The sequence below is a fragment of the Musca autumnalis genome, unplaced genomic scaffold, assembly GCF_047663935.1.
Source record: "Musca autumnalis isolate F117 unplaced genomic scaffold, ASM4766393v1 scaffold_3, whole genome shotgun sequence".
NCBI lineage: Eukaryota > Metazoa > Arthropoda > Insecta > Diptera > Muscidae > Musca > Musca autumnalis.
Genome location: NW_027411866.1, coordinates 81998335 through 82016368, shown reverse-complemented (window position 1 = coordinate 82016368; position 18034 = coordinate 81998335). Strand labels below are relative to the sequence as shown.

Sequence of the window (18034 nt, the reverse complement as noted above, 5' to 3'; positions counted from 1 at the left end):
ATGTCGCCAACATTACACAGGAGGCATTTTACCACCGTTTAAAATTTGATGTTGCCTGGTGAGAGTTCAGTTCTCATATCCGCAGTCCATGTGTTATAGAGCGGCCGTAGATTTATTGTCGGCTATTTCCATATTCCTCACGTCAAAAAAGAAAAATCGGTTAAATAATCTTCCGAACTTCAGCCGTTTAGAAATGACATTAAGGAAGGTCCGTAACGACCTTAATGTCGACAGGAGAGGTGGAAATCAGGAAAGGTAAAGGCTAACTAGTACCGGAGATATCGTTTTATACCTTCGGAAATTCCAGTTTCACTCTATGGGGCTTCGACTTCTTGTTCCAAAATTATTAAAAGGTTTCAAACTTAACGGAAGATAATCTGACCGATATCTCCAAACAGGCTAGACTAGACAGGCTTTTGATCAGTCGAGCACGGCTTGTTCTACTTGAGTCCTCGACTACTACTAGCTGTGTTCTGATTACGAAACCATGCTGAGGATTGGCAAGTGGATAAATTTTCCTGAAGCTGGGATGGTTTAAAGACTTACAAGTCTTTATTACGGACGACAAAAGCAAAATTTGTCCCCATGATTCCACTTTGCTGGCATCCTCGCCTAGCCTCATTAGCGGGACCAACGCTGGGGCCACTAGGCTTGGCTCGATGATGTTCATCACGCTCAGTTGCTAATCTCGTCGCCTCTGATGAGAAATTTGTCCTCACTTCGGGTATTCGACCAGCAGGTACGAGTATATGGCGGCTGCTGCAGTGATGATGTCAGGCTCGTTCTTTCGGCTAACCAAACATCTGAAGGGTTACACTGCCCCCTGAATCTCTCTGAAACTATATTAATAAGCTCCCCCAGTAATGATGAAAGACGAAGGATGATAGAGAGTTTGGAGGACTGTGGATCTGTCCTCTAACTCTGGTAGGGGCGTCCTCGTTAACCGTGCAAATCGTAGAGCTATGAATCTGTTCAACCAGCGCTGTACCCTTTTAACGGCCGGACTCTTGATACCAACTGTTAGTGGTCATGGCTACGAAGTCGGCAGATGCTTTTCTCCAGTCCCAAACTATTTGGAGTTCGACTGGTAGTAGGTTTTATACTACGAAGCCTAATCGGAGGCTATATTCTGGTACAGCGGATGTCAGGAGCCCCTAGGTCTGTAAGACCTAGCCTCGTAGGGGTCTGAACCAAACCTATTGGGAGCACCGCGGTGGCTGTGGTTTAAACACAAGTCGTGGGAGTCTGACCCACAGAAAGGCAGGAGTGTTAGATAGGCTCCGCCCCAAACCAAGGTGTGATAACGTCCAAATTCGTGCGAAAGTCTTGGTACTCACGCTTTGGTATTGGGCGCTTATGGACGCATTATATTTATCCGGTGTTGAGAGCACCGTGAGGTTAGAACAGAAAATACCCACGTTAATCTCGGTATATCTGTATCCATATGGTCTAGGACAATATGCCACAACTCATGATGTGCCATAAAGACACTCGACCTTCCAAAAGCTCGCTAATGTTGGACATATGACATGGCATTCAGAAAATTAAGATTGGAAGCTATAATTTTGTTCAAACGTATATTTTCTGGGCTATATCGGCCCACGGTTTGGTGTAGCCCCATTAGACTGGTTCCGATTCTGCTCAAACTTTGGAAATCTTAAAATCTAACAAAACTAAACTCTTTAGGGCATCGATTTTTTAAAACCATCCTAAGCAGCATATAACGGTATTGTCCGATTTCAGGTATTTTGAGTTTTATCGACGTCTTCGGTCCAAATTGCGTGTAAAGACATGCATTGCAGTTAATATTTGTATGCACTAAATAAGCACCGACGTCCAAAAGGCCATTTCGAGAAAACCCATTTAATGTTTATACTCTCTATACGGCATAATTATTGTGTTAGGTTTTGTTATTGTTTTTTTTTTTTTTTTTTTTTTTTTGTTTTTTGGTCAGTGGCTGAGGGTATATCTCCGTCAGCACAGCTGACTGATACTTTCTTACTTGCTTTATTTCACTACGGTCCTTCCCTTTAAAAGCTCATATTTCAGCTATTTTTCGAAATATTTCAAAATAAGTTAATAATAAATTTTCGATTTTAATAAATTTATTTTATTTTATACATTTATTAACAATAATTGTTGTTGAATTAGTTTGCTTTTTATGCAACTACTCTTATACTGTGATTTGGTCTCTATATTATTTTAAAGTACGATTCAGGACATGCAGATATGTACGTACAATTGTATGTAAATTGGATTTCTAGCACACTGAGTGCGAACTCACATCAGGTAGACTATAGATAATAAATCAATGAACCAGTAAGATAAGTAGTCATTACAAGTACATATAATTTATTTATGAAAAATAACGGTTTGTTTGTTCATGGTATATATGTGAGGATATATAGTAAATTTTAATGTTTATATTGGGTAAATTTTGATATTTAAGATTTAATGTTTGATGACTGATCTTTTCCCAAGAAAAGGTTATATCCTTACGATTTATGTGAAAAATGTCCTTATAATAGAACTTTACTACATATATTGGTATGCTAATACGCATTCCAAGATTAATCCAAAACGCGTTCCAAGATTTAGGAAAAGAAATATTTTAAGCTTAATAGCTTAGGGCTTTATGAATTGAATATCTTTAAATTCAATCAGATTACGCAGAAACACAACATTTTTTGTCACCTTATTTATGTATATTCCATTAAGACTTTCACTATGGAACACAATTACTAATCCTTGGCCTTAAATCGTAACTCTAATTTAATATGCATAAAAAACATGGCCAATATTTTAATTTCATGTACAAGAATTGACAAGAAAATGCCTTCAAGAGCCAAAAAAATCATTGCCTAGGGCAAATTTTTGAATAATTATACCCTACACCACTATGTGGGGAGGGTATTATAAGTTGGTTTTGGCCAAAAAGTTTGTAACGCATCGAAATAGTGGTCGTAGACCCATACATATATATATCAAAATGAATGTCTCGACGAGCTGAGTCGATCTGGCTATGTGTGTCCGTCCGTCCGTCCGTCCGTCCGTCCGTCTGTCCGTCTGTCCGTCTGTCCATCTAAACCTTGTAATCACGCTACAGGTCGCAATTTTGATCGGATCGTCACGAAATTTTGCATGTTGATAGGGGTCCCGGAGGGGAAGAAGCCTATTGATTTTGGTGATGGTCGGATAATATTTAGGGGTCGGAAAGGGCAAAAAACTTAGGTGGATAAAATGACAACGTTTTTTTCCAAAGCGAATATCTCAGCTTCTGTACGCAGTATACCAAAAGCAAAACCTGACAATGAAAGAAGAAAATATCACCTTTCTAATGATGTTAAGCAGGTGCTCGTAGGTAATCAAACAACGAAGATATAACAATAGTAGCAAATAAAACCCCAATTTTCATTTTTGCGATTTTAACTATATTGACGAATATCACAGCTTTGGTTGAAAACTTTCCAAAAGCAAAGTCTGACTATGAAAGTAGAAGATCCCGTCTTTACAATGATGCAAACTAGGTCGGCGTAGGTAACCAAATAACGGAGATATCGCAATAGTCGGTAATACATCCCATTTTTCTATTTTTTTGGAAATCACGCTACAGGTCGCAATTTTAATCGGATCGTCACGAAAACTTGAGGGTTAATGGGGGTCTCACAGATGAAGAAGCCTATTGATTTTGGTGTTGGTCGGATAATAATTAGGGGTCGGAATGGGCAAACACTTATTTGGAGAAAAGTCAACATTTTATTTTAAAACCAATATCTCTGTTTCTTTAAGAGGTATATCAAAAGCAAAACCTGGCAAGGAAAGTAGAAAATATCACCTTTACAACGATGTAAAATAGGTTGTCGTAGGTGGTCAAATAGCAGAGATATGGCAATAGTCGATAATGCATCCCATTTTCTGATTTTCTTGTAATCACGCTACAGGTCGCAATTTTGATCGGATCGTCACGAAATTTTGGGGGTTAATGGGGGTCCCAAAGAGAAAGAAGCCTATTGATCTTGATGATGGTCGGATAATATTCAGGGGTCGGAATGGGCAAACACTTATTTGGAGAAAGGTCAACGTTTTATTTCAAAGCCAATATCTCTATTTATTTAAGAGGTACATCTAAAGCAAAACCTGGCAAGGAAAGTAGAAAATATCACCTTTACAAGGATGTAAAGCAGGTTGTCGTAGGTGGTCAAATAGCAGAGATATGGCAATAGTCGATAATGCGTCCTATTTTCCAATTTTTTTGTAATCACGGTTTTTTTGTAATCGGTCGCAATTTTCATCGGATCGTCACGAATTTTTTGGGAGTGGATGCGGGTCCCACAGAAGAAGAAGCCTATTTAGTTTGGTGATGGTCGGATAATATTCAGGAGTCGGAATAAGCGAAAAGCTTATGTGGAGAAATGTCAACGTTTTTTTATGCGAATATCTCCGCTTCTGGTTGGAGTATTCCAAAAGGAATACCCCTCAATGGCGGAAGAAAAGATCTCGTTTATATTGATGCAAAGTATGTTGGCGTAAGTGAGCAAACCGAGATATTGCAAAATTCAGTAATATACCCAATATTTCCATTTTTTGTAATCACGCTACAAGTTAGAATTTTGATCGGATAGTGACAAAATTTTTGGGGGTAGATGGGGGCCCACAGAGGAAGAAGCCTATTGATTTTGGTGATAGTCGGATAATATTTAGGGGTCGGAATGGGGAAAAACTCATTTGGAGACAAATTCAAAGTTTTTTTCTTTGTGAATATATCGGCTTCTAGTAGGGGTATACCAACGGCAAAGCCTGTCTATGGAAGAAGAAAATATTACCTTTACATTGGTGTAAAGCAGGTTGGCGAAGGTGGTCAAACAAGGGAGATACCACAATAGTCGGTAATGCATCCAATTCTTCCATTTTTTGCAATCAAGCTACAGGTCGTAATTTTGATCGGGTGGTCACGTAATTTTGGTTGCTTATGGGGGTCCCAGAGAGAAAGAGGCATATTATTTTTGGTGGTAGTCGGATTATATTCCCTAAAAGAAATGTTTACCAGTGAAAAGCTTATGCACAGGGGTAGTGGTGTAGGGTATCAAATGGTCGGCTCCGTCCCGACTATAGCCTTTGCTCACTTGTTCAAAAGTTGTCCTTTTCCAAAATGTAAATTAGTGGATAAACAAGGAAGGAAAGTAAGCAACTATGTATGTATGTACATTTGTATATTTGTAAGTATTTGAACTTGTGCACATGTTTTCCTTTTGGCCAATACACGACCCTTGACAATATTTATTTTCATTGTAGTAAACAAGATAACAATCTCTCGGAGAGAAAAAAGGTCAATATAAAACAAAAAAAAAATATTTTGTTTCTTGTTAAGTTTGACAATTGTGTTGTGCTTTCTACGAAGACTAACGTTTAGTTAAACTTCAGCTTATCTTTTGGAGTATAAATACGTAGTAGAATGTAATTAAATCAATGAGTAAATTTAGAGGATGAAAATGGAAAAAGTAAGACACTTAGTGAAATCCGGAAAATTAAAGTTGATGAGGTAATAAGTATTTTATTAAATTGTATGGAATGTTTTCTTTTCTTCCCCAATTAAAAATGATATTACCCAAAAAATAACAGCTTAGCATATTTTTATACCTTCAGCCACAGTCAAAATGTGCATCATCGAAATAATGGTTTAAGATCACAAATATGTTCGGACGAAATCCGTTTGAGACAATTTGGATTCGATTTAGCAATGTGCTTCCCTCTGTCTTTTTGGGTGGAACGCACGATAATTCTCAGACAGATCAACCAATTCGGTTCCAAATTTGGCTCTCGTAATATTTTGTCCAAACATAGAACAACATCGATAGATCAAATTGTTCTCAAAAATTATGCGCATGATAACGTTCGAAGGGTGTAACCGATGTGGTACCAGAGTACATCCCACACAAAAATTCGGAAAAGTGCAGTTTAAGACCTCCTCTCGAAAAGTTTTAATTTTTTTGTAGAAGGTTGTTATTAGGGCTCCTTTTACGACGGCACAAGTTTTTTTCTCGGTCAAATCGATTCCCTTACAAATGTTCAAAAATATGCGTTAAATTGGTAAGCGCTATATATCTTAAACGGAGCAACCGATTTGGTCCAGACTTTGGATCTCGTAATATTCTGTCCAAACTTAGTTTAAGTTCGAATATGGTCCATATCGGAGCTATCTGAAGGCCTAGACCTTTACCGATAAGTGGCAGGGAGAAAGTTTAGTAGCCCTAACGAAGACTTAATACCAAATTGCAGCCATTTCTGACGGCTATTAAAACCATAAGCTTCAAAATACAGAAAATCGGTAAGTACTGTTCTATGGGAGCTGTATGAAGACGTGAACCAATACGGACAAATTTCAGGTCGAAAGTTTTATACCCAAAACGAAAACTTAATACAACATTTCAGCCATTTGAGTGGGTTATTGAGGCCACAACCTTCAAAATGCCGAAAATCGAGAGGAACCATTCAATGGGAGCTATATGTAGACGCCGACCTATACCGACAAATTTCAGGTGGAAAGTTTTATACCCTCAATGAAGACTTATTACAAAATGTCAGCCATTTCAGTGGGACATTGAGGCCGCAACCTTCAAAATACCGGATATCGGGAGGTACTTTTCTTTCATATTGTTTTGCATACGTTTATTTTATGCAAATATGTCTAAATATGCAAAAAATTAGATCCAGATTAATTCGTTTTATTTTGTTATAAAACGAGTTTTTGTCTAATAACATCACCTCTACGAAATTCCTAACCATATATGCATTTACATAGGATTCCGCTGTCTAATGATATGGGTCCTACTGTTTATCGCTGAGTCCGAACGGTGTTTCCTCGCCAACATTACTGAAAGGTATTTTGCCACCGTCGAAATTTTGATATCAGTGCACCACGCTGGCACCCTATTCGAAATGTCATAACATAGACATTTTACGTATTCTGATTTTTAAAGAATAGACATCCTATACATTTAATATGATCAATACAAAAAAAAATATAAAGTATCTTCGTTTGTAATATTATGTCATAGAGTGGAGCTATATTTCAACTTCCTCAAATGTCCATGGTAAAATTATTTATTGGTGCCACCCTGGTACAATTGTATGCACATCCGCCTTACACGCTGAAGGTTGGGGGTTCGATTCCCGGCCAGCGAACATCAAATTTCCAACGATGGCAAAATACCCCGCAGTAATGTTGGCGACATTTTCTGAGTATTTCAGCCATGTAAAACTTCTCTACAGGTGGTGTCTTAAGACACGCCTTTCGGCTGATTTGATTGGCTGATTGTTTACTTTAGGATTTTTTCCAGGGATAGGTGATTGAACAGGACTCGTCATAACAAGTCAGGAGAGTATTGGTTCCGCATAATTTTGAAGACGCCAGGGTTTTGGATTTATCCCAGTCCGTTCTTCTGGGATTTCTAAGGGTACTCTGTATTACATCAACTATACAGATTTGTAAATGTATCGTTCTGTGATTCAAGAAGGAACACTTTTCGGATACCCTACAATTATCTATATCAGAGTCGTACATATTGGTGAGGGCTATTCCCTTACATTCGCCAATCTTACAAAGATCCAAGGCGTCTCATGGTAATAAGTAGACATCGGATTTTGCATATTTGCATATTTTTTATTAATAAAGATACGAAAGTTCTGATTGGACCAAAATTCGTTTTGAAGAAAACTGAATGCAATGACAGGCTCATATTTTTTATTTTTTTGCATATTTGCATATTTTGCATATGCACAAGATATGCAAAAAATATGCAAAATATGCAAAATATGCAAAAATATGCAAAATATGCAAAAAATATGCAAAATATGCAAGTAATTTTTTTGACAAAAATCATCAAATTAAATTTGGAAACTCATCAAAAAGTGCTCTAAATTAAGTTTATAGTTGTTAAACGTCGATTACTTAGCAGATTATCATGTTATTAATTACACTGGTCAACACGACTTTGGTTTCAACCGAAATTGCGGTTGTTTCTAGATGAAATCGGCGAGTTATTTTCAAATCCGGTCCCGGTTTTTCTCCATCAGCTCTGGTTTTTGAGATATAGCTCAAAATCGGTTTTTACAAGTTTAACCCAGACTTTCGTTATTTTCCGATACAAACAAATATTTTTTGTGGGTTTTTCGACATTAATATATTAAGGAGATGTTGTACGCTCGATACAAATCATTTTTGAAATAGTTGTGGTGAGTATATATAAAAAAATATGGAAAATATACGACGGACCTTGTAAAAATTGCATATTTTGAGTACTTTAAGCTGTATTTACGTCATCGGGGAAAGTCATAGGATCTTCATATGGCAATGCGGATATGCTTAGGGTGTCTACTATATAGTCCAGTATTCAAATATATAATATAAAGTTCATAGCGCCCATGATTCGGCCATAACCTAAAAATCGCCATGAAGACTGCTAAAGGGAAATCATTTACCAGTGACCACATAAGCCATTTACTTTTCAATGGCAGTCTTTATGATGGTTTTTAGGTTATGGCGGAATAATGGGCGCTATGAACTTTATATTATACATTTGAATACTGGATTATATAGCAGACACCCTAGGCATATCCGGAGTATCATATGAAGATCCTATGACTTCCCCTGATGACGTAATTACAGCTTAAAGTACTCAAAATATGCAATTTTTACAAGGTCCATCGTATTTTTCTATATTTTTTGATATATACTCACCATAATTATTTCAAAAAAGATTTGTATCGAGCGTACAACATCTCCTTAATATATAAATGTCGAAAAACCCACAAAAAATATTTGTTTGTATCCGAAAATAACGAAAGCCTGGGTAAAACTCGTAAAAACCGATTTTGAGCTATATCTCAAAAACAAGAGCTGATGGAGAAAACCCGGGACCGGATTTGAAAATAACTCGCCGATTTCATCTAAAAACAACTGCAACTTTGTCTGAAACATTCAACTTTTTCAATTTTGTTGAGCAGTGTTACTATTCCCCCACAGCAATAAATCTGGACTAAAAGACTTAGAAAATTTCCTATAACCCAGCCTTCTTATTACAACATAAGTTGCTTTCTAATACAAATTTGTTCAAAAACTCAATCCGAAATGTCAAAATGTACGTATCCAAATATGTTGATAGTTTCTGCTCGGCCAAAATTGTCTGACAGAATAACAAATGAACTAGAAATTAAGACTAAGAAAATATTGAATACTACATAAAATTTTTCATATTTTACTAAAAACATATAACATATAAAAAACATATACAGGGTAATCATGAATATTTTCCTCTAACTAGGCGTTTACACCAGACAGTTTGTCTTCAAATACAACTCTGATTTACTAGCATATACATACATTTGTCGTTTGTCTCTCAGCTGTCCATCATTTTTTCACAGACAGAAAGGAAGACAATTTTTTGGCATTTTTGTAAAAAAAAAGTGAGATAATATTTGAAATGTGTTGAAAACAAATGAACATGAACAAAAACAAAATATGTGAACGGAAACAAAAAGAAATCTACGATTTTCATTCATAATTTTACAAATGTTTTTGCAGTTGTCTGGACGCCTACGTCACACAGGCAAGTTTTGGGTTTTTGACAATCAATACATGTACTCAACTGTCCTGTCATGTGTAAACGCAGGGTAAACTTTCGACACGGAAAATAATTTTAAAAAATGAAACTCTTTTAAAATCAAAACTACTAGATTCGCTTTATTATGGCGTATTCTAGTCGAATCGACAAAAATATTCCCTTTTTTGGGCATTAATATGGAAATAATAAATTGTGAAATTGGGGAAAGGAAACAAATTCTGCACGGAATTTTTGTTCATGATTGCACTGACAAGTATATTTTAATACCCTAACCCCCATTATTACAAGTCTTCTTTTGTTATATTTTGGATTAACCGAACATATTTAGAGCGTTCCGCTTAACTTAAAGTTAAAAGTAGTGATTGAATTTCAAGGAGGAGCTTCTTGGCATTAACTTTAAATGTAAAAATTATATTTTTAATGCCTCCAAATGGGTTTATTTTGCATTTTTAAATCCATCAGATAGTAAAAGAACACATATAATAATGGCCCTAAGGGTATTATGTCTAAGTGAATGAGTTTGCAACATGCAAAATGAAACGAAATATACCCAGGTTCCTTTTGATGATCTGCATAGATTCACACTTATCCATCTGGGCATGTCTTTTTGAAAACAAAGCACAGGTTACATTTATAGACCAATTCGCACAAAAATTGGAGATTTTTTGGCCCTAGGGCGATCCCTATTTTGGTAAGAATCGATTCAGATTTGGATATTGCTCCCATTTATACAGTACATTCGCGATAATCCCTACACCACAGGATTCGGCGGTGTCCGAATTATCAAATTGTTCGGATTAACAAATTGTTAAGAAAATAAATTATTTTATATAATTAAATCACTAGTGGAAATTATATAATAATACTTTTTTAAATTGTAATTGCTAACACCGAACACTTAAATGAAAGTGCTCTACGTGTAAAAAATAGAGATTTTCTACTCGACAATCCGGACATTTTTATTGGCATTGTCCGTATTTGTTCCAGAAAAAGCCAATCGGATTGGGAAAGTAGAACTAGAAATATGGCATTTTTAAAGTTTACATCAGGATGTAAGCAAAACAAGAGACAAATGTGGAATTTCATCGTTTTGTAAATTAATATTCCTTGAAATCTTTGCCTCTTAGGTGTATAGTGCATTTGGCAACTTTAATGACAATATTGCTGCGAATATTTTTCTTAATATATTTATTTATATCCTATACAACAAGACTAATGTGTCATAAAAGGTTTGTTCCTGTACTCGATAATTTATACTAAATGTCGCTGAAACAATTTTTTCACCAACTTCTCCATTAAACAACTGTCAAAATGCGAAGCATTGCGTCACCAAAAATGCCCGAAGACAAAACCCACACGCAAATCGAAATTCTGTTTTTTTGGATCTGATACATAAAGTTAAAATACATGCTCTGGCAAAATTTCAAACAACGATCCTGTTCAAGAAATGACATTTGGAAAATGGGATAATATTGCAGATTTTGTTGTAATGACGGATCCAAAAACCAAGCGTTTCCTCTGTTTTGGTTTCATTTATTACACCCATTCGTATGGGATTGATAATATCCCGAATACTCGCCCTCATAACAATTATATTCCATAAAACAGTTTTCTTTTTTTTAACGTTTTTTGCTTCTCCTGTAAAGTTTTGATTTTGTGGGTTACGTCTTCGGGCATTTACGGTGACGATTGGTAATAATTAGAACAAATTATCGAGTACACGGACAGGTATAAATTATACAATTGTGTATACAAAAGGGTTATGACTTTTCGACTATGTTATCAAAATTGTTTTCCTGTAGAAGGAATGAATGAACTATATTTTATTAGCATTCCAAATGCTTTTCTAGCAGAAATATGTGAGTGATTTTGCCATGTTAAAGATAATTTCAAGGGTTTTGTCTTATTTTACCACTACCACGCTATTGTGTGGTTTTTCTAAGTGATGTTATTATGCACTAATCATTGGGTGTTCTGCATTTTGCTTATTATTCATCGTGGATGGGTATAACAATAATCCATTACTTTTCGCCGAGGAGTGAACATTTCCCAATTCTGCATTAAGCAGTTGTATGCGTACAATATAGATCGATATTATAACATTATGTATTTTTAGTGCATTAAACTAAAACCATGTCATCAATATTAAAGCGGCAGTTAGAGCATTTTTTCCAAAGAAGTTTTTTGACCACAAAGAACAAAAATTTCCAATTTCTGTCTGTATATACTGAATAAAGGACTAAACACTATAAAATATATTGAATATAATTCAAATCTAATATGTGGATATTCAAAACGTATACTTCTAATTATAGTTATATTCCAGAACCTGGAATCGTAAATGGTACTCCAGTACTTTTTCCCATTTTGCGCTAAAAAACGAACCCTTTTTCCAAAAACTAAAAAATTGGGCTTTTTTCTTAACAAAAATTGCGATGACTAACTCTAGCTCCTTTGTTTTTCTGCTAGACAATTTTGGCCGATTAGAAACTATCACCATATTTGGACACGTTGATTTTGACATTTCTGATTGAGTTTTTGAAATTTTTCCATTACCTACATTTGTATAGGAAGCAACTTATGTTGTAATAGGAATGCTGGGTTATTTGACATTTTCTCACCTTGTGAAATTTGATTTAAGTCTTGTTAGTCCAGATTTATTGCTGTGGCGGAATATCTGGAGAGTCTCAATAACATAATAATCTGCAAAAAACTATGTTAAACGGCAAAAAACTTAATTTAGAACGCTTTTTTGATGATTTTCCAAATTTAATTGACGGTTTTCGTCAAAAAAACATTTGCATATTTAGCATATTTTTTGCATATATTTTGCATATTTTTTGCATATATTTTGCATATTTTTTGCATGTTTTTGATATGACCCCAAATATCGAAAAATTGACCCTCAAAACGCCTAGATCCAAAATTTGAGTCCAATCGGATAAGAAATAAAAAACATGCTAAAATCCGATGTCTAGTAATAAGTTGTATGAAAAGTTTTATTTTCCTCCCCAATAGAAGTTATTATTACACTGTGCAACATTTTTAAGGTGATCTTGTGCAAACAATTCGAACTGAGGATTTTTTAAAAGTACAGACCCAAACGACAAGAAACCCTAGTTGGGTTTTGTTGTGTCAGATCCAGCTCGGATTTTATGGTCCCATCTAAACATGGTTAAAAATAGAGTTTTTAAAGAAATTCGGGGCTATATCTCTGACCTTTGAAGCAAATTTGTAGATAAGGACAATAATAAAATATTTGGAGAAATAATGAACTCGAAAAACTACATTTATTGTCTCAAATTTCAAAATATATGCAAAAATTCCACAATTTTATACATTTCGCACCGTATCTCCAAAAACGTTATTTTTTTCTGAATATTTTCGTTTGGAAAAATATTCCCTGGAATTTAATGCACAACTCTTTAGAACAAGTCATTGTTGTAAAATGCCTCTATGCCGTTGTTTTCAGAACATTTTTCAACGACGATTTAATAAAAATGTCAATAATGTAGTGAAATCCGAAATGCGAGAATAAACTGTTGGTGTGAACTGTGTTTGAAATACGTGTTGTAAAAGATATGATGCAAAATACCGCTGAAACAACATGAAGTAAGCATTTTAGAGTTTCAGAATGTTCTAAAGAATTGTTGAAAACTTAATTTGGAAGATTTTTGCAAAAGGTTACTTGGTTCAACTCCCAATAGTTTAGCCGATACTGACCAGAATTTTAGCAATTATGTAAAATTTTCTATATTTTATAGATTTTGATGCCCTAGATGGAGTTTTTCTTGTGAGGTTCTCTCAAAAGGTAACTTCTACTAGTTTAGGGCTACAATATTGCCAAAGACAGCAAAGCCAAATTCCTATTCGTTTCTGAGATAAAGGCCTGATAAATGCAAAAAAGTGTAGATTTAGCCCGGATTAGATGAGGCCATAACATCCGAACTGGATCTGACAGGACAAAACCCTACTAGGATTTTTGTAGTCTAAATATGTACTTTCAAAAAATGCATACTAGAAGTTGTTCGCATTTTCAGTGTTGCGTAGTGTTATTAAAAAAATACTCGTAAATCAACTGTTTAACCCATCATTTGCCGAAATTATCTTTCAGAACACTACAAAAAATATGTTGTTGCATTTTTACATTTTTTTTTTGGATAATTATAACCAAAACTATTTTTTGTTGTAATTTATGTTCACCAAGGATATAAATTCCCGGCATGGCATCTGGCATAAGTCCCAGAAATGTTGGGTGTTATATTCTATTTCCAGTGCGGATATAACTCCCAGAGTTAGACAAGCACTTATCTTCGCTTTGTTGTGTGCGTCTATTTTTTAACCAAATACAAAAAAGTAATCAAAATTCATTGGTCGCATACTGTGTAGTCGAAAAAAATCAAACCAACATTCAGAAAATCATAATTAATGTTCATAAAGAAGAAATCGATTGTTGGTACTTACATAGCAGATAATTTTGCAAACCGATGACCACAGCAAAGGTTAATAAATTGTGAATAACAAATGGTATGGTCCAATATGACGTGCCACTCTTCATCCTTTAAATATTTTGATAATATTGTAAATAAACTCGATTTGATAGTCCTCAAAATGCTTCATTTTATCCTGTCACTTCGGCCAGGAACTTTGTCAATGTGTTTTTGTTATCTTTTCGTTTTTTTGCTTCAGTGATGGGATATATATGCTTTTTATTCGTGGTAATGTATGTATGTTTGGCGATATTGTGGCGCCACAACAGGCTAATTTGAATTTTGCAATGTTTATTTGTACCGGTTGTTTAGCTATATGGGTGATTTTGGACTGGTTAAGCTACGCAATTGGCAAAATTGCGAGGGATGGCTTGATGGCGGAGAACAATTGGGAGGCTTTTGTGTTGATTGCTGTTGCGCCTATTGTGGCACAGTTTTAGTGGTGGTGGTATATTGACGTGACTTCCGTTTCCTGTTTACTGGCCGGCCGGCCGACCGACCGAGTGACCGATCCGGCTGTTTTTGTTGACGGGGTTTACATTACTGCGGTCAACAGCAAAACGAAAACTCATTATCGGAATGGTTAACCATGATGACCGCCCGACCGACAGACTGTCTCGCTTAGCTCTGTTGCTGTTTATGTTGTGCGTGACACAACAAGTTTTCCTCTACTCCCACTACGCTAATATCACCGTAAATTTGTGAAGGGGAGGCCTCAATGCTGTTGCTTGTCAAAGTTGTGGTCAGTATCGTTCCCCAGGCTCCCTTATGTATCAACTGATTTCATAGGTTATGCAATGCATTTGTAAGCATTTTGAATAAATGGAGCTGATGAATCTTCCTGTGGCTTTTGTTAACACAACAAGCACTAGGAGTGTTTTTGCTAATGTTGATGTTGCTACTATTCTTGTTGTTGTTATTGTTGCTGTGGTTTGTATTCTTTGTATTGTTGTGCTTGCCTTAAATGAAATTTTATGTGAATCTTAAGTTGATCAACAGAGAAAGGCAAACTTTTCTTTTCCACTTCCACTGTATGTGTGGTGCGGTTTTAGCCATGAACTCGTTATTTCTTCCAACCACTTCGTTATATGTGTACGTGTGTGTGCGCTTGAATTGAAAATAATTGTATGAATCTGCTAAAGCATGGCTAGGCTTTGAAATTCCATGGATATCAGCCTTTGGTTTTATCCCTCTGAAATGAGAATCAAACAAAGGCAAAAAGAAATGAGTAAATATCTTCAATATAACAGAAAAAAGAGTTCAGATGTTTTTGTTTTGTTAGACTATTTCTTCAGACCTTCTATGGTAGTTTTTCTTCTTCTTCTGTGAATTGAATGAAAATAAAAATTGCGTTAAAATGAGAATTCAAACAACAGCAATCTATCTAAACAAGAGATAACAAAACAAAAAACTTTCTGTGTATGAATGAAAGAAACTTGGTTTGTATGTAGCTGTGGTGGTGGTGGTAATTTTGCCTTCATTTACTTTACAGTTGTTAGTAATTTCATTTTCTACTTTTCTTTTTTTATCCGTACTCCCTGGTCAGTGCAAAATGGTTGTGTCGGATGTTGTGCTTTGTTCGACCATTGAAGTATGCCTCGAAATAAGTAAACATTTATTCAGGCCAATGTATTGAATTCATGTTGAGGCTTCCAAAGGTTAATTTACAGCAAAAAGATGTTTATAATAAAGCAATTTTTGTCCCTTTTTAGATTCGAGGTTTTCTCTACATTTTATATCAGCATAATTGAGAAAATTTATTGTTTTGATAGGATCATAATTGTAATATAAATTATTTATTTTGTTATCAATGTTTTAAAGTAAATTATGTTTGTTGTCCAAAGAGTTTTACAAACAATGCATGACACTGAACATTTTTTTAATAATTCTGCAAATACATTTTTATTGCTCATAACTTGAAGGGTTATGTCGGAGATTTATTGACTTAATGCTATTTGTGAATTTAAAGATTTTCGTCATCAGGTTTTATATTATGTAATGCTCTGAGGTTTGTGGGGCTCTTGTAACGCATGTGATACCCCCACCTATCCAACATATGACATTTCCACATAATAATGCCAACAAATGAAACTAGGTTCAAAGCTAGCTATAGATAGACACCAATTTGTCCAAAAAACTGTTTTTAAATAAGTGAAAATATGTACCTAAGTGCCTTAATTTAATTTCAAATTTTAGAGAATTTAGATTATCTTCAATCGATCACACAATTTGAAGTAATTTGAATGAAATTGTATGTATATAATTTTACAGAAGCAGGCTGTTAGTCTCCGAAAAATTTAGTTTACTGTTAATATTTCAATTAAACAGGTAAGTATCAGTTGACTTTACCGACTGAGAAGTAGCCTCAGCATGTGTGAATATTCAGACTTTCATCTATGGACAGAACAAGTAGCGGCTTTACGACCAAAATGAATTTCCCTATTTAATATGTGTGTATGAAGAAGAACATGCCGACTAAAATAAATGGCCCTTTTGGAACTTTTGGAGAATTTATCGTAACGATTTTGCACGCTCCGAACAAATGCGAATGTATTGCTAATAAAGTTGTGTGTGAGCTTTTGCGGAGGAGGTATCTGAAGGAATGGAACAACATAGTTCGTCTTGGAAATGGATCTAATTTTGGGAGCCATTCCTTTCTAAGGTTTTTACATCGTTTGGACCATGATGTCAGGAAGCATGGTTTTGCCCTCGAAAACAATCAAACAAGTATTAGTCGGCCTTGCTGACAGAGATATTCCCAAATCCTGGTGAATTGAAACTTTCTTCTATTAACAACATTGAAACAAAAACCGGCTATGCACAGTGGTGGCACTTACTTGGGAAGGTGTGACAAAAGTACTTCTAGATAATATATCGAACTGAAATTGTTATCAATGGGTCCTCGTGGCCTAAAAACACTCTAACAAAAATATTAGTCCACTAGGTCCACGTTTTCGCGTGGGTCCCATATAACGAATTGTGGTACTTTATTGTTACGGACACATTGTTCAACCGAATTCGCTATAATCCGGTACTAGCTTCTTATAGCGTAGTAAAACTCCACGAGAACAAGTAAAAAAGTATAAGTCGGCTTTGTCGACAGGGGATATACTCTCAGCCTATGTGAACTTAAACTTTCATCTACGGACAGATCGAATGTATTTAAGGTCTTTTCAGAATTGCCGAAAAAATGTGGATTAGTTCAAAAGTGTTGCGGAGGAGGTACTTACAGGAATGGACCGACTTGGTCCATTATGGAAGTGGATCTTATTTTGGGAGTCATATCTTTTCTATATATATCGCGCCCGCTAGTCATATCAATGGGTCATCGTATAACTTCTGGACCAGTATGCCAGGAAGCATCGACTTGTTCACGGAAAAGATAATATCGCTTTAAACAGGACCATAGCGAACATCATCGGTATACATTTCCAAAGGATCTTCGAACAGACCCTAAACTAAACTTAGACACAAATGTTGTATTTTTGTGAGGAATTACCCTATGGAGAGGACCGATATGGACCATTTTAGAAGTAAAATTTGAGCAAAATATTAGGATATCCAAAGTTTGGACTAAATTAGTTGCCCCAAAAGATATCGTGCATAACATTTTGTGTGGGAGGTACCCGAATCCATACATCTATTTTAAATATTTTCATTTTGCCCAATATTATAACCAAAATATTTGGCAACACTTGCAATTTAGAGGAATTGTTATAAGAATAAAAACGAAGCTTACCCAATCTAATAAGTGAATCAACTTAAGTTAAGGCGAGAATTATAGTCCTTGGTTTCAGAAACTCGCTTTTAATATAACTATTTTTCTCATTTTTAAATACAGCTTTTCTCCAAAATTGTTCATGTTTGTAAAGCTTTTTCTCCTAAAGAAGCGATAAATGGAAAAACAAATGATGTCATGAGTTT

The 18034-nt window shown here is 35.3% G+C and overlaps 1 protein-coding gene across 4 annotated transcripts in view; it reads right to left on the bottom strand.

Moving 5' to 3' along the window:
- dpr18 (defective proboscis extension response 18) overlaps positions 1-18034 on the bottom strand; it is a 567617-nt gene that overhangs the window by 375366 nt on the left and 174217 nt on the right. For all 4 annotated transcript variants that reach the window (XM_073977849.1, XM_073977846.1, XM_073977847.1 and 1 more), the window contains one exon: positions 14085-15302. In XM_073977849.1, coding sequence (XP_073833950.1) covers positions 14085-14178 — 94 coding nt within the window. In that variant the 5' untranslated portion in view covers positions 14179-15302. The remainder of the gene's footprint in view (positions 1-14084; positions 15303-18034) is intronic.